General features: G+C 41.1%; 1 protein-coding gene across 3 annotated transcripts in view; it reads left to right on the top strand.

Moving 5' to 3' along the window:
- The window catches only part of IBTK (inhibitor of Bruton tyrosine kinase), a 59,171-nt gene that overhangs the window by 15,445 nt on the left and 23,056 nt on the right, over window positions 1–20,670 (top strand). For all 3 annotated transcript variants that reach the window (XR_008314167.1, XM_053287084.1, XM_053287083.1), the window contains exons 4-15: window positions 1,949–2,073; window positions 4,963–5,073; window positions 6,466–6,636; window positions 7,526–7,643; window positions 8,974–9,154; window positions 10,669–10,792; window positions 12,750–12,924; window positions 14,092–14,263; window positions 16,550–17,158; window positions 18,053–18,139; window positions 19,005–19,087; window positions 19,174–19,211. Coding sequence is in view for 2 of the 3 variants with exons in the window: in XM_053287084.1 (XP_053143059.1) it covers window positions 1,949–2,073; window positions 4,963–5,073; window positions 6,466–6,636; window positions 7,526–7,643; window positions 8,974–9,154; window positions 10,669–10,792; window positions 12,750–12,924; window positions 14,092–14,263; window positions 16,550–17,158; window positions 18,053–18,139; window positions 19,005–19,087; window positions 19,174–19,211 (1,994 nt within the window). In the remaining variant the exon portion in view is untranslated. The remainder of the gene's footprint in view (window positions 1–1,948; window positions 2,074–4,962; window positions 5,074–6,465; window positions 6,637–7,525; window positions 7,644–8,973; window positions 9,155–10,668; window positions 10,793–12,749; window positions 12,925–14,091; window positions 14,264–16,549; window positions 17,159–18,052; window positions 18,140–19,004; window positions 19,088–19,173; window positions 19,212–20,670) is intronic.

Raw genomic sequence — 20,670 nt, 5'->3', positions numbered from 1 at the left:
CTCCCGGCAGGATACTCTGTTGTGGAGCAAGTGAGAGGATGTGGGCTGTGGTGTAATATCTCCCTTACCAGGGTTCCTGTCAGGGAATTGGCCTATGTAGGAGAACCCCATTATTTGTGCAGGTTTGGGGGGGCTGTGGATAGCGAATCCACAAATAACGGGCCCTTGAGTCTATGGGAATCAGGGAGGTTAGGTTCCTGGACTGCTCAAAATGGCCAAAAATCAGCTGAAAATAATAGTTTTTGCCCCCATTCCCCCTCCAAATTACCCCCCCCCAGTGCCCTACCATACTGCAGAGTGATCCAGGGGGCCCAAAATCAGCTGAAAATTGCCATTTTTGTCCCATTTCTTTCCCAATTATATGGGCCATAAAATGGCTCCCAAACACAAAATGACCACTGAGGTCATTTCCAGGCAGCCTTGACCTGCAGATATGAGGGTTTAATCCTTTCTTCCACATTGTTCAACAAAGTCCCTAACTGAACTGACTGATTTGGTTGTGGAGCTGGCGTTGGAGTCTCCCAGACTGATAGTTCTGGGGGACTTTAATGTTTATTTTGGAACCAATGTGTTAGGATCAGTTCAGGAATTCATAGCGGCCGTGACAACTATGGGCCTATTTCAGGTGGTCTTGGGACCAACACACGTGGCTGGTCACAGTCTAGGTTTGGTTTTTGCTCTTATCAGGATGGTGTTCTGTGGGTGGGGACTCATGTTATTTCCCTGTTGTCATGGATGGACCACAATCTGGTTAAGTTTGGACTCACAGACACAACCTTCTTCCACAGGGGTGAAAGACCTATTAGGATGATCTGCCCGAAAAGGCTATTGGATCTTTATGGTTGGTTTTGCCAGTGATTCTGTCGCTGCCCTAGTTCAGACTTGGAATAATGAACTTTCTAGGGTGGTAGACATGATTGCCTCTAAGCACCATCTCTGACTCCCTTCTAAATTTGCCCCTTGGTATATGGGAAAACTATGGGGGCTAAAGTGGCAAGGTAGATGGCTAGAGTGCAAGTGGAGAATGACTCGTCTCAAATTGGACAGATTATAACACAGAGTGCATTTGAAGCTGTCTGCTAATCTGCGCAGCAAAGAAGCAGTTCTTTTCTGCCCTCATTGCTTCTGGAAGCTCATGTCCAATAGAGTTGTCTAGGGTTGTGAGAGGGCTAGTACATGCCCTCTTCCCTTGAATGAGAACTTGGATCCATTCATTACCCATTGTGATGTTTTAATTGAGTTTGAGATCACCCAACTGTCCATGTCCATGTCCCTCTGTCAACTTGGTAATGCCTGGACCAGTATGAACCAAATTGGATACAGTTGTAGGGACACCTCAATGGCATAGTTTGTGATGATGTCATCCACTCCAATTCAAGATGACAGATGCATGAACGTTTCAGGTGCAAGTGGGCTAAGCTATGGACTGTCTAACTAATTTGAATCAAATTTGGTACAGTTCTGGTGACTGACACATAGGGACACCTCAGTGGTGTAGTTTGTGATGATGTCATCCAGCCCGATTCAAGATGGTGTACATGTAAATGTTTGTGGCCCAAGTGGGCTAACTTGTGGACCGTCTAATGGATTTGAACCAAATTTGATACAGTTCTAGTGAGTGACACACAGGGACCCCAGCAGATCAGCAATCCCCCCCAAGAGTAAAATATCGGCCAAAAATTAGGTCTCCCCCCATTTTCCCCTCAAAATGAGCCATAAAATGGCTCAAGATCTTAAAATGGCAGCTGGAAATGACCTCTGAGGCCATTTCCGGCCACCCCGGCCTGCAGATATGCAGATCTAACCCTTTTAAAATATTTTCCCTTGCATATACTGAGGCCGGGTGTCTATTACCCAGCCATGGATATGCGAATCCGTTGGAGCTGGATCCGCGAATATTGAGGTTATACTGTATATAACTCAAATGGCATTTATAATTTTGTGTTAGATCCTACAGATGTCTACACTTGGGGAAACAACATAAATTTTACTTTGGGACATGGTAGTCAACAGAGTAAACATCATCCTGAGTTGCTGGATCTCTTTCCCAGGAATGGTGTTAATGTCAAGCAGGTAATTCATACATATTAATAGTATTTAATTTTGTTAGTATAAAATATATTCCCTTCAGAGTTGAACCATTCCATGTAGAAATCCTAGTTTAGGTTCTTAGACTTCCTCTTTTATGTTAAAAGAGCCCCTGGTGGCGCAGTGGTAAAACTGCCGCCCTGTAACCAGAAGGTTACAAGTTCGATCCTGACCAGGGGCTCAAGGGTGACTCAGCCTTCCATCCTTCCGAGGTCAGTAAAATGAGTACCCAGAATGTTGGGGGCAATATGCTAAATCATTGTAAACCGCTTAGAGAGCTCCGGCTATAGAGCAGTATATAAATGTAAGTGCTAGTGCTAGTGCTATTAAGATCCTTGCTTTTAGGCCGTGTACAAGCCAGAGGTTGCCGGTTCGAATCCCCACTGGTATGTTTCCCAGACTATGGGAAACACCTATATTAAGCAACAGCTATCTATCTATCTATCAAATTTGTACACTGCCCCAAACTTTCGTCTCTGTGTGGTTAACAATATCTGAAATAGATGCTGAAAGCCATCATCTCATACTGTGTGGGAGATGGCAATGGTAAACCCCTCCTGTATTCTACCAAAGACAACCACACGGCTCTGTGGTCACCAGGAGTCGATACCGACTCAATGGCACACTTTACTTTTCCTCCAAGTTGCTCAGACATGTGGGGAAGACATCTGAAGAAGATTGTTCAAAGATCCTGTATTTTTAGAATTGAAAGGAAAACAGAGTGTCAAATGCTTTACACATTCCTTTTCCTTTACATCTGTGGGTAGTTGCCAGCAATGAAGGAACTTCATTGACACTCTGTTTTCCTTTCCATTCTAAAAATGCAGGTTGGATTTGGAAATAACTAAGCCTTGATGGGGAAATACATGTTGTGTTTGATTGTGGTACAAATATTATATGGGCATCTGCTGAACACTGAATAAACTCAGTGTTACTACTTCTGTCCCATTCATATGTTAACTGATTTAATGCAGCTATTTAAGTTCAGATTTTTAATTTTAATTCTTCACATTCAGTGGGATAGGTTTCTTGCCATTTCAGTAATGTCAGGTAAAGCTTTGCTAATTGCTTCAATATCTGAAGATCTGTTTTGCCTTTTGATTTCTTTTTTGTCTGTTGCTCATCCCCAAATTCATTTAATGATAAAACTAGTCAGTAAAGTAATCAGGGTTATTAGTTATGGTCAGAGATTCTGGTCAATATAACCAAAACAGCTGCTTGTGCTACCTTTTGTACTTGGATACACTTCCCAAATACAGAATTCATATGGATTGTATCAAATAAATCATGGCTAGGCTGACCCCTAGCACATGACCTTGCTGATCCCTAGCACATGACCTCCCCCCCCTTCACCAGAACCTCTCTGGTGCAAGGAAACGTGTTGAATTTACAAAGCAAAAAGTAAGGACCTCTTGCAAGACTGATCTGTGTTTAGTGATCACAAGTATATATTCTTCCTTAAGAATATGAGCTGAACTGGATCAGACTGGGGTCCATCTAGTTCAGCATTCTTTGCAAAAATCCTAGTAATCGGGTGTTAGGTGATGGGCAGTGATCATCCAGTGCACAATGGTTTGCTTCCTGTATAACCTGAAAAATGGAGCCATGCAGATGTCCAAAAACAGTGGCTGACATGCAGAGCAACTGAGCATGAATACACCGGAAAGCAGCATGAGGTGCACAGCAGGCAGAGAGGGGAGCAAATTTCAGCACTTTTCTCTGGCTCAAGAAGTGCCTCCTGTCCCTTGGAAATAAGTCTCTGAGACCTATGCAGCCCTTGGGGACGTACTTTCAGGTGACACAGAGCACTTCTGGAACCAGAGCAAAGCATCAAAACCTGCTCCCCTCCTGCTGTGTGTGTAGGCACAGGGAGTAGTTGGGGAAACTCTCTGGAGCGGGGTCATGTCCTTATGGTGCATCCATGCTCTGTTGCTCTGGATGTTAACCATTGAATGATACATACACATGTGTGTGTGTGTATCTGTGTCTATTATTCACTGTTGTTCCTTTCAAAATTGAGGTTGTTGGAAGGATGAGGAATTAAGCCTACTTGTGTATTTGAAATGGAAAAGCAGCAACTTATGTATGCATGGGCCTCTTATATCGGATGCAATCCATCTTAAAAAAAAATAGACAGACATAAATATCTAATACAAATAGTAGCACAATATTAACTGTATCGGTATATTTGAGTCTGTGCATTTGTTCAGAGATGAAAAGGAAAAAGTGTTTAATAGCTGCAGAATGCAAAGGTTCAGAACCCTCTTCCCATCAGGCTTGTTTTTGGCAGAGAGAGAAAGAGAGTAGCCCAGATGAGATATATCTTAAAACGATAATGAGGAGTGGGATATCACATTGAAATGGAAGCAGTACTTTAATTTTATTTGTCTGGATATATATTCCCAAGAGAGACGTCAGAACTTTCTTGTATTGGCAGAGTGCCCCATTAGTCAATTTAGACTGAAGATAATTCATATGTATTAGTGGAAAGAACAGATTTACTGCTGCAAAGTCCTGCCTTCATGTATGTTTAACATATGGATTATGGTGGCATCAATGCTGAGTTTTATTGCTTAGTAATCCCCCTCCACCCCCCCGAAAGTACGATGGCACTTATTTTAAAATGTGTAACTTTTTGTTGCTCTTGTGCCATGCCTTCTTGCAGGATTCTCTGTGTAGTCTGTGTAATACTTCCAAAAAAGGAATATGCAATTTATTTACACATGCTGATGAGTATCTTAATTTATATTTAAAAAACTGAGCCCTGACCTCTTTACAAACCACTGCAAAATAGATACTAGAAAAAGATAAAATTATAAAGAAAGGCTAACTCTGCTTAATGGTTTTCTTCTCTCCTCCTGCTTCTCTCCGTAGGTGGTGCTCTGTAAATTTCACTCCGTGTTTCTTTCCCAGAAAGGACACGTTTACACCTGTGGGCATGGTCAAGGAGGACGCTTGGGTCATGGTGATGAACAGACTTGCTTGGTATTAAACTATAGTGTCTTCAACTGTAAAAAGTGGCTTTAAGAAACAGCCTCTGAGCCACTAAGCCGCCTTATGTGCATACATTTTAGCTTTTTTTTCTTAAAGTAGTTTATCTCTATTTTGACAGCATAGCCAGCATAGCCTAGTGGTTAGAGTGTTAGATTAGGACTAGGAAGACCTGAGTTTGAATCCCCATTCAACTATGAAACTCACTGGGTGACTCTGGGCCAGTCATGTATCTCTCAGCCTAACCTACCCCACAGGATTGTTGTGAGGATAAAAATAAGCATGTACACCGCTCTGAGCTCCTTGGAGGAAGAGCGAGATATAAATGTAATGTAGTAATAGCAAAATCAGCTTCTGAAGCACTGCATTCAGCAGCAGCTTTTATTCTTGCACAGGGAGTTACTGTGTTTACTGGCTATAAAATGTAACATGCTAGTTTGGGCTGGCATTTGCTGCTGTAAGTCTCTAAAATGAGTTGTAGATCACATATGTATGTTGAATATTTTCTGTTTTAATACTGGGATATTTTGTATCGAGCACTATGGACAGACTGGGCATATATCTTAAATGTAATAATCCACAAATAAACCAACTAACATTTTGATTTCGTTTTCTCAAATCTTAGGAGTCTACATATACTCCTACGTGAGTCTAGATTCCCCGCCATGCCTCATGTTTACATGAGTCTAGATTCCCCACCACCACTCAGAAAGCTCTAAGGATGGATGGTGATGTGTGCTACAGAAATGCTTAAGCAATAAGCTACTTTTTAGTGCAAGCCAAGATAATCTCTTTCGTTGCTACCTTTGACCTGATGTGTTCTTTTCTTAGTTGTGAGATCAGTGCAAATTCAGTAGAAAAAAACAGCATGGCAATTCTTTCCATTTTCATTGAATATATTTCCACAAATGCACTTATTAGTGGCATGCATATCTTTCTGATTTGTGGTGCCTGCCCTAGCCCAAAGCGAGAGACAGAATGGAGCTAGACTCTGACCTCATGCTGGGCTTGCAACATTTGAAAACAGTGTTGCTCCAAGTGCCTCCAAAGGCAAGTGCCTCCAAAGCACAGTGAAGCTGCAGTTGTAGGTGGGTTTGGGGAGAGTGGAAACCACAAACTGTCACTGGCTACCAAGGCCAGCCGAAATCTCGGGGTCCCATATGGTAAAATAGCTTTTAAAATCTAACATAATTAACATCTAGTCTAGGATGCATGTATGAACTATGGTTTAATAGCAACCTGGATTTCACAATAAGGAACACTGTGTATGTGCGTGTGCGCATGCATGAGAGAGAGAGTTTGCATTGCTTTGATTACAGGGGGCAAAACCCCTGATTATGAGATGCATATGAAAATTGCAGTGTTTCCTTTGTCAATCTCTTCTAGGTTCCCAGACTGGTGGAAAGCCTGATAGTTCATCATTGTTCTCAGGTGGCAGCAGCTAAAGATCATACCGTTGTGCTAACAGAAGATGGATGTGTGTATACTTTTGGCCTGAATACTTTTCATCAGCTGGGCATTCTTCCACCTCCTGCCAACTGCAGTGTTCCAAGACAGGTAAAAAACCCCAAACTTGTGTAAGTGGGTAGTTGCTGGCATGTTTATAAATTAGAGGGGGCAGAGGGGCATATCTGTTGCCCATGCTGGACAAAATATTTTGGATTGGTTAGAAGTGGCTTCGGGTTGTTACGTACCTGGATGGCCGCATGCCTGTGACTTCACTAGCCTTGTTTGTAACCAATCTTGCTGCATGATTCTTCATAGGAGGAGTGTAAATTGTGAACAATGGTCAGCAGCAGTGCATAGCAGTGAACCAAAAAGTGAACGATGCTTTTATCAGGATCTGATTCGTTGACCCCTTGTAGTGGTACATTAAGAAGAGTACATTAGCCTAATTAGTTGCATTTGTACAAACTGGATATAATGGGCCTACTCCTGTGTAATGTAGATTTCGCACTTGTACAACTTAAGCAAATTCAATGAATGCAACGTTACTAGCTGGCGTATTCTTGTGCAGTATGTCAGCCAGTCACAACAGCATAGCGACATTATAGCATAGTTATAAAAGCACACGAAGCTGGGAATAAAAATCAGAGCTGTTGAAGGTCATGGAAAACAGTTAAAACCTGATATAAGAAAACAGTCTTTGTGACATCTAAAACTGAACGGAGTTGAGTTGGAGGTGGTTTTACCGTCATAATATTAATGCATGCATTTCTAAGTGTTGTTAGATGTTTCAGAGTAGTAAAATTTTGCTAATTAGAACTTTGTTTTCCCCCTTTAAATTTAAAATATGAATGTATGAATTCTGTGCACATAATGAAATATATGTAGTACTGTAGTACTACAGTACTGTACTACTTTGTGTGTAAGTATGTATGTATGTATGTATGTATTTTCAGGTGCATGATACATGTCACTTATGTTTCTCTGGGCTTTCATACAGGTTCAAGCAAAAAATCTTAAAGGAAGACTGGTGATTGGTGTGGCTGCAGGCAGGTTTCATACAGTACTGTGGACCAAAGAAGCAGTGTATACAATGGGACTGAATGGTGGGCAGCTAGGTGAGAGACACATGTAAATATAGGGCATGTTTTGGAAAAAAATTCTCTAATGTTGCTTTCTCTCTTATAAGTAGCTTAGAATCTGTTTGCTCTTTTATTGACAAAGTGCAGAAGCTGGAAACGATCTAAGCAGTGTTGCTAAACTCTAAAACGAGAAGTAGGCTGGGCAGGCGTCTCTGTTTTATATAGCTCCTTAACCTTCTTTATGACATCTTTCCTTACAAATTATTTTGTCTTTTTATCACTATCCAGCTCTGCTTTTTCCCCGTGTTGCCAAGGAGTGCAGAGACCATGATTAAAACCAAAACCAAAAACTGCACAAATAGAATTTTAGCTTTACTTTCCGTAGTGTTTGACACATACTTTGGAAATCCTTGATATGAGTATACACAACTCTGTGGTAGGATAAAACTTCCTCAAATGAACTCTCACTTTTAAAGTCAAGATATTGATACTCAGTAGGACATCGGCCCCAGTTATTGAAAAACTTGTAAGATTTATTGAGTTAGATGCAGCTGTTTTAGTCTCCAGAATTTGCAAGCTCCTTAAAAATGGATTCCAGCTGGTAAAGTTCAAATGCATATAGAACTAAGATATAATGCCAAGTATATTTGCTCCAGAGTGGGGTATATGTACATTTTCTTATAAATGAAAGTAGTAGATGTCTTTTACAAATATAATCAAGGCTGCAATTGTGGAAATACTTACTAGAGAGTAAGCCCCACTGAGCACACTGAGACTTGCTCTGAGTAAACATGCATGGATTGTGCGGCAAATGTCTGTAAGATTCACTCCCAAATTAGGTCTGAATGTTGTCCTTGGTGGGGTGAATTGTCGCACATATTGCATGACTGCTAATGAACAGATTTTAAGGGTCTTTCCATAGTGCAGTCAGCAATCCACAAACATGTCTGTTTTTATGATTCTCTTTAAGAATGTTTATTTCATCCATGTACTTCTGTTTTGCCTTTCAGCCCTAAAAAGGGCCCTCAAGATGACTTAACAATACCTTTAAATACAGATCAAATGCAAATGACCTGTCCTTTAGAAGACTCTGAATAGAAGCAATTCGGCTGCTTAGTGGACACATTAGTGAGTTATGTGGGCCAAAGGTTTGGCTCTGTTTAAGGTAGTTTCATATGGTGAGCTGACTTCATAGATAATTTCCAACTCTTCTCAAATTCTAAATTTTAGTCCCAGTTGTAATATTGGTTGGGCTGTGAATGTGTGTGTATTTCTGCCTTTACTCTGACTAGAGGTATTGTGCTTGAATGCCAAATAGTTATGGATCTGAAAAGGTTGATATTCCAGATGTTTTCTTATTTTGTAGGATACTTGCTAGATCCTAATGGGGAGAAGTGTGTAACGGCTCCTCGCCAAGTCTCGGCTCTGCACCACAAGGACATTGTTATCTTTTTTGTCACTGCGAGTGATGGTGGCACCGTTTGTGTTACTGAAAGAGGAGATATCTATTTGCTTACTGACTATCAGTGCAAGAAGATTGCTTCCAAGTGAGTGCTTTTCTTCAGAGACATCTGTAAATGTAGCCTTGATGAAGTTTCTCTTTAAACTTTAGCAAGCTAGTTTGAAAGACTATATTGTAGGTGTAGGTTTCGCCTTCTGTTTGAACAGACCCATATTGCTGACATCCTGATCCTAAACCACTTGGATTGTTTTGCAGAGGGCTTCAAGTAGAAGGATGAACACTAGTTGTTTTGTGTGTAGATGCGTAAGGTGTTGCAAAAGCATTGGCTGCCATCCAGACTGACAGAGCACTGGTGTAGGTAGTGCTGCACATGCTACTAAATGTGACATCAGGGAGGATAAATTTCCTTTTCACAAACCATGGAAACTACATCGTCAAAAAACCTGCTGGTTTAAGACCAGAGTTAAGGTTATCTCATTTTGGCTTAAGTGCCACAAAGCCGGGAAATTGGAACCTAAGGCTGATGCCATAACAGACGTGCCACGTGATGTGCAGTGTCACCAGTTGTGCTCTCTTACAACTTGCCTTTGATGTGCACACACAAGGACACTCTTTGCTGGTGCCAGGCACTTCCTCCTTCCCATTTTCAGCATGCAAATATGTATTTATGCAAATATTGTTGTATAGCCTGAATCTTTATTGTTGAATGCTTCTATAGTCATCCTACTTAACATTTGTATAGTGTTTAGGGTGCTCAGAATGCTTCCCATACATTACCTCAATAATATTTACAATTCAGTAATAAGGTGATTGTGTCCATATAGCACAGACAGGAGGCTGAGGCTGAAAGGGCAGTAGCCTACCTAAGGCCACCAAATGAGTTCATGGCAGTGGTGAACTTCTAACTGGGAAATTTCTAGTTCATACGACAGACCTCTGAGTCACGAGCTCTCTCATTAACACAGCTGAGATTAAGGATCTAGTTTTAGTCTATTTTGCTGGGCTAGATTGCCACTTATGTGCATGCTTTGAATGATATCCGTGTTCCTTTTTTCCTCTGCTTTGTTCTTCAGATGACCATTTCACAATCCAAAGTGTGTGGCGGTTTTCTTTGTACAAAAATAGCTTTTCATAGGTGTATGTAGTATGTATGTTTCACATATCCTGTGGTTAATATGTGCAGTGCGACAAAATGCTAATGAAAGTGTGGGCAAAAATAACTGGTTCTCTTACCACAGTAGAGGTAGAATTCTTCTATCAGTGGGAAACTTGATGCTGCTCCTTTGATTTAGTACTACCACTATGATGACTACTGCTGCTGATTTATATATTGGTTTTGAGCAAATGTTCTCAAGGCAGTTTACATAAGAAAATGTATGAATAAATAAATACATAAGATGGCCCCCATCATCTAAAAACTGCATGCAGTTGTGCTGAATTGTCAATCCTGAGGTTCTCTTATATCCTTACTAATTCATTAAATAGGTGCTGATTTAAATGGTTCTGTAAATGTAGCATTTTTTTAAAGGTATTATGCTTTTTTGGGGTGTGTGGATGTGTGTTTGTGTAAATAAGTTTATTTTGTGTTCAACCATTCAGGCAGCTAAACCTAAGAAAGGTGATTGTTAGTGGAGGATATTTGGATTATAGAGTGGCTCCTCAACACCTTAAGGAAAATGGAGGTCAGAGGATTTGCATTCTTGCTCTGGATCATGCTGGAAGAGTAAGTTCGCTGTGTGATACTTTGTGTTTCTTTATTAAAATGAAGTGTACCCTGGAACTGCCCTATCCAGTTGTTACGGCATTGGGCACTAAATGCAAATACATTTGTCAACAGTAGTTATTGTGCATATGAAAGCGCTCTGCAGATTGCATTTCTACCATATACTTGTGCAGTTGATAAAAGCAAAGTATGTGCACATGTAAAAGGTTGCCTGCAACAAAAGCATGTTATTGTGCCCATATATGATACTGGCACACACTCCAGGAAACCGAGCCGAGCTGCTACAACTCCTGCTTCATGTGCATACACTGGTAAAGATGCATTTGTTGCTGCAATGGGTGTGTTGTAGTGTGTGTGTTGTAGTGTGTGTGCGCGCACATGCATGTGGCTTCTAGAATAATTCACAAATCATATGAGTGATGCACGTGTCTGAAAAGAAACATGAAGAGTGTAACCTGGGGACAGTAAATCCTTGAGAGGCTATCTACCCAGTCTCACCCCACTGTAGGTAAGACTGGTTTGCAGCTCACACCATGTTGTCAGCAATATGAATGAAGACACTCAGTGTCTCTTTTTCACACTGGAGCAGGAGAAGGCAGGGAAGGGGTGGAAAGTGACTGGTGGAGCAGCAGGTCCTGGCCCCATCATATACCCAATCTATGCTTTCAGAAGCCCTTTGGCACTATAGCGCCCCCTACCCTACCCTGGCAAAATAACTGTTACTGTTGTGATTGTCTTTCCTTTTGAAAAAACAAACATATTTTTAAAACGGTTCTTAATATAATTCTGCAACTTCATAGCAGCTGGAACGAAGCTGTTAAATCATAATTGAAACTAGACATTAGTTCCTGCATGCTTGCTTTGCTTCTAAATTAAACAATAATTTTTTATCTTCACTTAGAACAAATGGCCGGTTTCTCTCCCTCTCTCTCTCTCTCTCTCTCTCTCTCTCTCTCTCTCTCTCTCTCTCTTTGTTGGAGTGGAATGAATGTGTCAGATGTAATATGTGATTGCAAACTTTATGTGTTATTTAAAAATAGCCAGTAGAAGCTTCATATTATGAGATCTAGTTAATATAATTTACAATCAGTTTGGCCATTAAAGAGTTTTATATGCTTACCTCGAGTGGTCTCTTAAATGGCTGTAGTGCTCTGGTAAAAGCCCTCATCAACCCTTAGCAGCCAAGTACAGATATCTCCTGCTTCTGCTAATAATAATAATAATAATAACAACCACCACCACCACCACCTTGAAGAGCACCTCAACACCATAGGGGCCACAGAAATCACCATCAGCCAATTACAAAAAGCAGCTTTACTGGGAACAGCCTATATTCTGCGACGATATCTATAATAACCAACAGTATTGATGATAGAATTCAGCCATCCCAGGTCCTTGGGAAGGACTCGATGTCTGGATAAAACAAACCAGTTAATAACACCTGTCTGACTGTGTAAATAAATAAATAATAATAAAAATAATAAATTAATCAGCAGCAACAGCAAAGATCTGTACTTAATATATAAGTATATATATTTATATTTAAAAAATTATTGTGGGCAGGATCCAGAGTAAGTTAGTCATAATTAATTCTCATTGAAATTAATGGACTTAAGTTAGTCATGACCCATTTCTCTCATTGATTTCAGTGGTGCTTAGTCATGACTAAATTTAAAAAGTAAAAAGCTATAAAGCCAAAGTCCTTTTAGGAAGTGGGAAAGCTCATGCTAAAATTGTGCACATCTGCAAATACAGTATGTCAGGACAAATTGGAAGAGGGAGAGCCCAATAGGCTGTTAAATTGACACCAAAGGAGCTGTTAATGCACGAAGGATCCAATTCAAAGCACTTGAATTGGATGGGAGGCTCAACTGCTGTAGAAATGTGAGAGTGTCAAAAACTTTGCTTCTTTTTAAAAATCTCTTCCACTTCTCAACACACTTCACTCATATTTTAGGTGTTTTGCTGGAAATCTGCCAACAGTCCTATGAAGCAGTGCCGATGGGTCTATGGCCGCCAAGTCTACATGTCAGATATTTGTTTAAATAGGAATGAAATGATGTTTGTTACCCAAGATGGTGAAGCTTTCAAAGGAAAGTGGATGGATGGGAATAAAAATTCAGAAAAGAAAGGTCAGTTAGTTTAATTCTTACTATGTTCACTCTGGGAAGACTGAACCATTTGGGAAAAGTGAGTGGTCTAGCTCCAGTTGATCATGTTCAGCATTGGAAAGAAATGATGATTGTTAACAAACACACAATTTCTGCAGAGTGACAGAATGAAAGTAACTAGCTGGTGCCACCTAGTGTCTTTAAGTAGTAGTCAAGGTTGCATTAAAATGGACTGGGAAAGCATATGTGGAACAGGTTATTAAAAGATTATCCTTCCTGGGATAATGTTGTTATAGAGCAGACCCATACTGCTCTAGTCAGGGGTTCTGCTCGATTAATGTAGAGAGACACGTGACTACATCTAAATATAAAATATAGGATGCTGGACTTTGGGCCGGCCCTATGACTTCAGTATCCATTTCAGTTTCAATTGAAAGATAGCATGAATAAAATATCTTCTGTGCACACAGAGCTGTTAAATAAAGTTTTAGATCAAACAGCTTCTGGCTTTGAAGCCAAAGCTGTTTGGGGTTTACCCAAGAGGGTACAAGAGGGGAGGTGTCAGATAAAAGGGGTGATAGAACATAACCATGGGCAGTGCGTGATAAAGAACAACATCGAGGCTGAGTAGTGAATACAAAGATATTCACCTTGGCTGTGGAGACAGATGTGAGGAAACGAAAAAGTCAGAGAAGCTATATATATATAGAACAGTTGCACCCAACTATAAATGTTAAAGAGGAAATGAGGGAAGCAATGAAATTCATTGGTTATTGAGTGTATGAGCTTCTTTATGCTTTTGTGTTCTTTTCCCTCTTTCCACTGTTTTCCTGTATGTGATATTGGGAGCTACACAGGATTCGTTGATAGCCTTCAGTTCTTTAGCTGAATCATGGTGTGGAGTTGTACTTAAGAACAAGACTCAGCCACCTTTGGAAAGCACTGAGGATGATGTCTTACATCGAAACGTTTTCTGTTTTGCTACATCTGTGGTTTAGTTTTTAAGTTTTTAAACCTGAATGGTTTTAAAACTTTTAACTTCTAATTGCTCATTAAAGAAGGTCATTGGAAAAAGCTTTGAAGTGTGGAAATGTGTATTTCATCACCCTTATACCATCTTATTCCAGGAATGTTTTATTTTTACTTCCTCAGTTAAATTCTACTTAAAGCTCTCCATGTTTTTAACAGAGATTGTGTCAAACCTTCAGAATTCCTCCAATGATGTTTCATCTTGTGATATGAACAATGTATATGAACGAATACGACTTGAGAAGCTTACTTTTGTTCACAGAGCTGTCAGTGTTACCACGGATCCTAATGGTTGTAACTTTGCTGTTTTACAGTCAGATCCTAAAACAAGGTATACTTCCACTATTTATGGGAATAACTTGTCTGAAAATGTTAGATAATAGTGTTTGCACAGAGTTGTTCTTGTTGATATAGCCTAGCCTGATTTTGGCTGGCCCGATAGGGGAGCCTAGCCCGATTTCGGCTGACCATGTGAGCCACCGGGCTCGCAGGCGAGCCCGGAGGCTCCAGGCAGTTAACCTGCCTAAGTACCCCTCCCCTTAAACCAGGCTTACGGAGCAAGAGCTCCGCAAATCTGGTTTTCAAAATCGTGAGTAGCCCCCCGGAGGGGAGGCAAAAAGCCTCCTCCCGGCTCCGGGGGTCTCTCCAGTAAGGGGAGTGCGGCCCCCGAACTCCCCAGCCTGCTCCGTCACGGAGCCGGAAGTTGTGTGGACGGCCGATCCTTAGCCCGCTCTCCCTGCAAACCCAGCCAAAGCGGGTCTCACGGATCGTGAGACCCGCCTCACTGTTTTAATAGTTTTAACATTGTTTTAAATCTTACATTATTGTAATGTGTTAACCTTTTTATTCGTTGTATTGTTGTGTTGTAAACCACCCAGAGACTTGAGTTTTGGGCATTATACAAATCTGCTAAATAAATAAATAATTATCTTGGGGTGGTGATATTCAGTTAAGAGCACAAGATAAACTTTAAGGTGGTATCATACATAAAAATGAGAGATAACTTAAAATACTGTTTAACTAGTATAGAAAAATGGTGCTGCCATTATTTAAAGATACTTTGTATCAACAGTTAAGCCAAAGGTTACACCAAGGAATTTCCAGATGACCCCTACTTTTTGAGGTTTTGTATGTGTGCTGAATTGTTCCTTGCAGTTGCCAAATCTACACTTCTAACGTAAAGGTAGCAATACAGTGCTTTCCTTCACAGTGGGGATGTGCCGAAACATGATTCAGGCATCCAAATCATGGGTACATCCCTTTTTAAAAGGAGGACTTACACAGCCCCTTTAATGTGGAGCAGAGCAGGTTCATACCTGCTTCTTCTCCAATGGCCACCATTGCCGTAATCCCAGTGCCCGCCCCCCCAGCTATGCCCATGCGCCAGCGAGGTGTCTCCCAGAAGCCCCTGCACACATGGCCTCTGCGCACACAAAGGGATATGCCCGTGATTCGGATGCCCAAATCGCGTTTCAGCACATCCCTACTTCAGAGGTTTCTTTTGATACCCCAGGAAGGGTTCCATTTGACCCTTTTGGTCAAGGGGTGGGGTTTCGGCCAGGATTGACCGATCCCCGCCCCATTCTCCATTCATTCTCCATTCTCTCTTCAGTTGGGACCAGGCAATCACAGGAGAAGGAGCTCTCCCCTCCCTCCCTCCCCGGTACAGAGCGGGTCTAGCGACTGGCCGCCTGAAGGGGCCGAGTAGGAATTTTTTGCTCCCAACACATTGGCCACTGTTGGGGGTTTTTCCGCCTACTCCGTTCTGTGTCCTGGGTGCGTAGTTAGAGTTAGGTCAGCCACAATGGCAGGAACAGTGCGGGCTGGGTGGTAATTTGAGGGTTAGAACATTGGTGAGCACCCTTGGATATGTAAAAGGGGTGATTGGTTAATCGCTCCTTTGTAGCCTGTGCGGCACGGGGAGAATGATTGCCATGAACCCTGCTTCAGGACTTCTCCAACCTTTGGGCTGTGCGGTCCGGGGTGGACAAATGCCTAGAAGTATCCAGATCCTCTCTTACAGAAGGGGGGGTCGGCTTTGAAGGAATTGGGTGGAGTGTACCTGCCCATTCCCGAGCCAGGGTGTGTCGCCCAGTAGGGCGCTGGGTAGGATTTCAGAGTTCTGACCTGCTTCTATTGGCCCGCACTGTTCTCTAAGGGTGATTAATCACCTGGTGTTCCAGTCTGCCATGCCTTGTGTAATAGTTAACAAAGTTGTGGCCCTTTTCTTCCATACTAAGTCTACATGTTTTCTTGAGCTGGGGTCTGGGGACAATGTTTAATTTTTGTTTTAAAATGTTTTTAAATTGTTAGTTGTTGTTTTATTGTTTTTAATTTGTTTTAGCTTCTCATTGTTTTATAAGTTTGTTTTAATTGTAAACCGCCCTGAGCCATTTTGGAAGGGCGGTATATAAATCAAATAAATAAATAAATAAATAAATAAATAAATAAATAAATATTTGTTTGGAATAAGCGGGGGGTGGGGGAGTCACACAGTACTAGTTAGAACCTCTCCACCTCTTTCATTAAGCAAGTGTTAATATTTTTAATAGTGTGAAGTGAAAACTAAAGTAGACCTCTTCAAAGTGTATTTATAATAGCATTATTTGTTTTCCAGCCTCTATGAAATTCCAAGTGTGTCGATGTCTAACTTTGCTGAAGATTTTAGTAAATTGCTTGGGGAAGCAGAAGTTATGGACACCATCCATGATGTGACTTTTCAGGTTGGCACCAGGATTTTTCCTGTGCACAAGTATATTTTGGCAATGCGCTCTGATTTTTTCCGGAAGCTCTTTGTTTCAGATCATAATTGGCTAGATCCTGCTGATCTTTATCGCAAAGCTGAAGATGATGTTGGTTGTGATCTCTTTGTAATTGAAAAACTTCACCCAGACTTGTTTATGTACCTTCTACAGTACATTTACACAGACTCATGTGATCTCCTAATTCATGGTCACAGGCCCAAAATGATATACAAAGAAAAAACAGAAGAGAATCAAGACACCTTAATGACAAACCTGAATAAAATAACTTTTAATGGAGATATTAATAAAAAGTCTGCGCTTGAGGTTTACAGAAGTAATCAAGCACACATGGTAGCTGAAAAAAAGAAGAGCAAACCCAAGTCTGCTTCTAAGAAATGCAAAGGTGTTGGGGAGGAAGTGAATCTCATTAAAATGTTGCAGGTTGCTGCAAAGAAGTATGGACTTGCCAACTTAAGCTCAAGGTATGTATCTGTTTTGGTCTAATAGCCTGATCTTCAGGTTAAACCCTTGTGCTCTGGTGTGAAGTTGCTGTCAAAAGGAACTGTGTTCAGATCTATACCTTCAGAAGGGATATTTGCCAATATGTACCTCATCATCTCATGAGAATTTTGCTGCTGTACAGTATATGGTGGCAGTGATCCTACATTGGTAGGAAGTCTCCTTAAAGGTAGGAGAACGAGCACAACTCCTCGTTGCTTGGATCTTCCTTGTTGAGCCCAGTTCTAAAGACTACTTTTGAAAGGCAAGCAGTGGTTTGTGCCATTCTGTCCTTGCACTGTAAAAGCAAAGCTGTTAAGTTCTGCCACATGCTATAAAACCTTACATGACAACAAAACAGTCCTACCCAGATGCACCAGTGACTTGGTTTCTGGGCTCTTGGGATGCTGTACAAAAGAGCTATGCTCCGCTTCAGCTATCCAAGAGTGAAAGAACTGGGAGTCTTAGGCCCAGTCCTCTGAACCCCTATAAGTTCCTCAAAGGTCACACAGTACAGCTTTTTCGTCAGGCTTCTCTAGCATCCCACTGTACATCTTTTAGGATAATAGAATGTCTCTTTAAAAAATGCTTGTACCAGAACACTCTTTCCCATCTTGGAAAAAATATACATAAAAGCTCACATTCACTTTTCTGGGCCAAAATAATATGTTGGCATAATTTAAGGAATGTAAAGAAGCTGAATAACTTTTCTCTATATCAATCTTGAGCAACGGTCATTCCTCAGTGGCTTTTTACCACTTGTATTTCATTGTTTTCTTAGCATACCACCGCACAGCAAAATGATCAAAATGGCTTTCCCTTTGCAATGTGTTTGTTAAAATGTTATGCGGTAATAGAGGTTTCTTCCCCTCTTGCAGGTTAGATGGAGTCAGGATAGAAAATGGAAGAATCAATGTTGTCAACAGAAAAAATGGCAATAAACCAAAGCTAAACCAGAAAAAATGGTGAGTTTCGAGGTGGGAGAACAATATTCTAAGGCCAAGCATACAACAAGTCTGGTCAGATGTTACTTTATGAATTCTGTTCAAGGGAAAGGAAGTGTTAGGCTTTCACTTACCCTTACCCTGCTGCTCCTATTAAAAGCAGTTTCTGATCTGGTCAGAGTCTTGGAGGAGGATAATGAGGTATGTATGTAGTAGTATGGTGTAGTGGTTAGAGTGTTGGACCTAGGACTGGGGAGACCCAATTTTAAATCCTCATTCAGCCATGCAACTCACTGGGTGACTATGGGTTAGTCACTTATCTCTCAGCCTAACCTATCTCCCTAGGTGGCTGTGAGAATAAACAATCATGTACTCCTTGGGCTCTGAGCTCCTTGGAGGAAGAGCAGGATATAAATGTAAAAATAAATAAGTAACTTTTATACCACTTTTCAGGAGAGTTAAGGGTATGTGCAAGCCTTAGATTGTAGATCTGGAGAGTTGTATGCAACCCAAACCCTTGCTATTCCCCCCCGCCCCAGTCCCTTATTGCCTGCCTTCACTTTTTCTGTACCTCTTACTCAGATGGTAAACCCCTCTGAATAGCAAGCACATTACTGTGCTGTGGCTTATGGTGCTGAGGGGGAGGGAGTGGGGAAAGATAGGGCCCAATCTTTCATTACTGCCTTCTGGAACTTTTCATTTCATATGCTCAGGCTGCATTGTCATTGTAAAACATGATGCAGAACATCACGTTGACAACTGTTTCTGTGTTCTTTAAAAACAAAACCCCCACTCGTGCTTGCATGTTGAGTACAGAGAGAAACTACTGGATTTAACTGTCTAGTATTTAACAACTGACTCTTCAAAATATTTACCTTTTTTGTAGTTCATACCTCTGTGATGTGACCATGAAGTCCATAGATGGAGAGGAATTTCCATGTCACAAATGTGTTCTCTGCGCTAGACTTGGTAGGTATAATGTAAGGAATTTGGGTTGCTTGGTTTGTTATCTCTGTCTGCTTGTGCGTGTCTAAGTGTACTCTCTTCCTTTTCAGACTACTTTCGTAGCATGCTAAGCAGCTCCTGGATTGAGGTATGTGTGCTAGTAGACACATTGCACTTCTTATTATAACTTTTTGCAAAAATGTTTAATTGGGGACTGTGGGGAGAAGGGAGCTTCTTCATAAAACAGTATTGGTCAGTCTGCAAAATAGAAGGCTGTGTCCATGCAAAAATGTAAAAACCATCAGCAGTGAATCAAAACTTGTCTTTTGCATCCTTGATTATGTAAACAGTATTGAGCACAAGGGACCTCTTACACTAGCTGTATATTAGTATACCATGCGCCATTAACTGTGCTATGTTGATGATGGGCTTTTAATGGCAGTTAACTTATGGCAACTTAATGTTTCTTTATGACTATATTGGCTGATATATATCTATAGGGAAATAGGCTACGTTCTTGCAGGAAGCTTTTATAAATGGCATTGTTTTCACTAATAGCAAGTTAGTGGCTCTGTGCCAATCTGTTTGGAAGCAAAACATGGCCACTAATAGACAAAATAGAGATTTCATATGCCAGAATTAGATTTGAAAACTATTTTGCCTAAAAAATGGAGAGGAAAAGGGCTGCACATATATGCTATTAAGGAATCCTGCAGCATCTGGGCAGAGCACAGATGCAAGATCTTTCTTCCTCTCTCCCTGGTGCTATTTAACTGAAATAACTAGAGAAGTGTGTGGGACTTGCGGACTTTATGCTAAGTTACAGACGTTCTGGGACAAGAGCATTCCTTTCCCAGCCTTGCAGACCTCTCTGAGGCTGGGCACAAGGTTTGGTAGTCTACCCTAATCTACCTTTTCTCTGTTCCTCCTGAGGCAGTTTGGAAGGAAGACTTGAGCAATTCCAAGGAAGGATTGAGCAATCCCATTGCTTTCTTAGGGAAGCAGTGTTGCTGCTGCTTGCGTCTGAATTGCTTGCTCCTCAGATCAGAAACCTGACCCTGCCAGCTGCAGTGCATTCTTTTTCACGCCTATGTCCACTCTGTGATTTTTACCTTGATTGGCTGGATGAGGTGATGATGCTGCTGGCACCATTGATGTGTGGTCATCAATACAGTAAAATTAGTAAAATATAACATAGAAGTAATAACTAATAAAATAATTAAATACAAATGGATGAAAGTCGCAACTCCCCAGTGCCTGGCAAAACAATAACTTTGTTGATACAGGTGCCATAAACAGGTGCCATAAACTTGCCATAAACAGATTTGCTATCCATGATTTTGTGTATCCGCAGTCGGTGATTGACACCCAACCTCAGCATACACAAGAAAAACCTGGCAAATAAGGGGTTAATGTTGCTTATCCACAGTTTGGTTGGCTGGAAATGACCTCAGAGGTCATTTCTGGATGCCATTTTAAGAAAAGGAGCCATTTTGTGGCTCTTGTTTTTAAAAAGAGAACCCTCACCCCCACTATCTTTCACAGGAAAATAGGCTAAATTGACAGTTTTGAGAGGCATTGCTGGGCACATGCAGACTTGCAGAGCA

This window comes from Hemicordylus capensis, chromosome 1 (genome assembly GCF_027244095.1).
Source record: "Hemicordylus capensis ecotype Gifberg chromosome 1, rHemCap1.1.pri, whole genome shotgun sequence".
Classification (NCBI taxonomy): domain Eukaryota; kingdom Metazoa; phylum Chordata; class Lepidosauria; order Squamata; family Cordylidae; genus Hemicordylus; species Hemicordylus capensis.
This window is presented reverse-complemented; position numbering and strand designations above follow the sequence as displayed.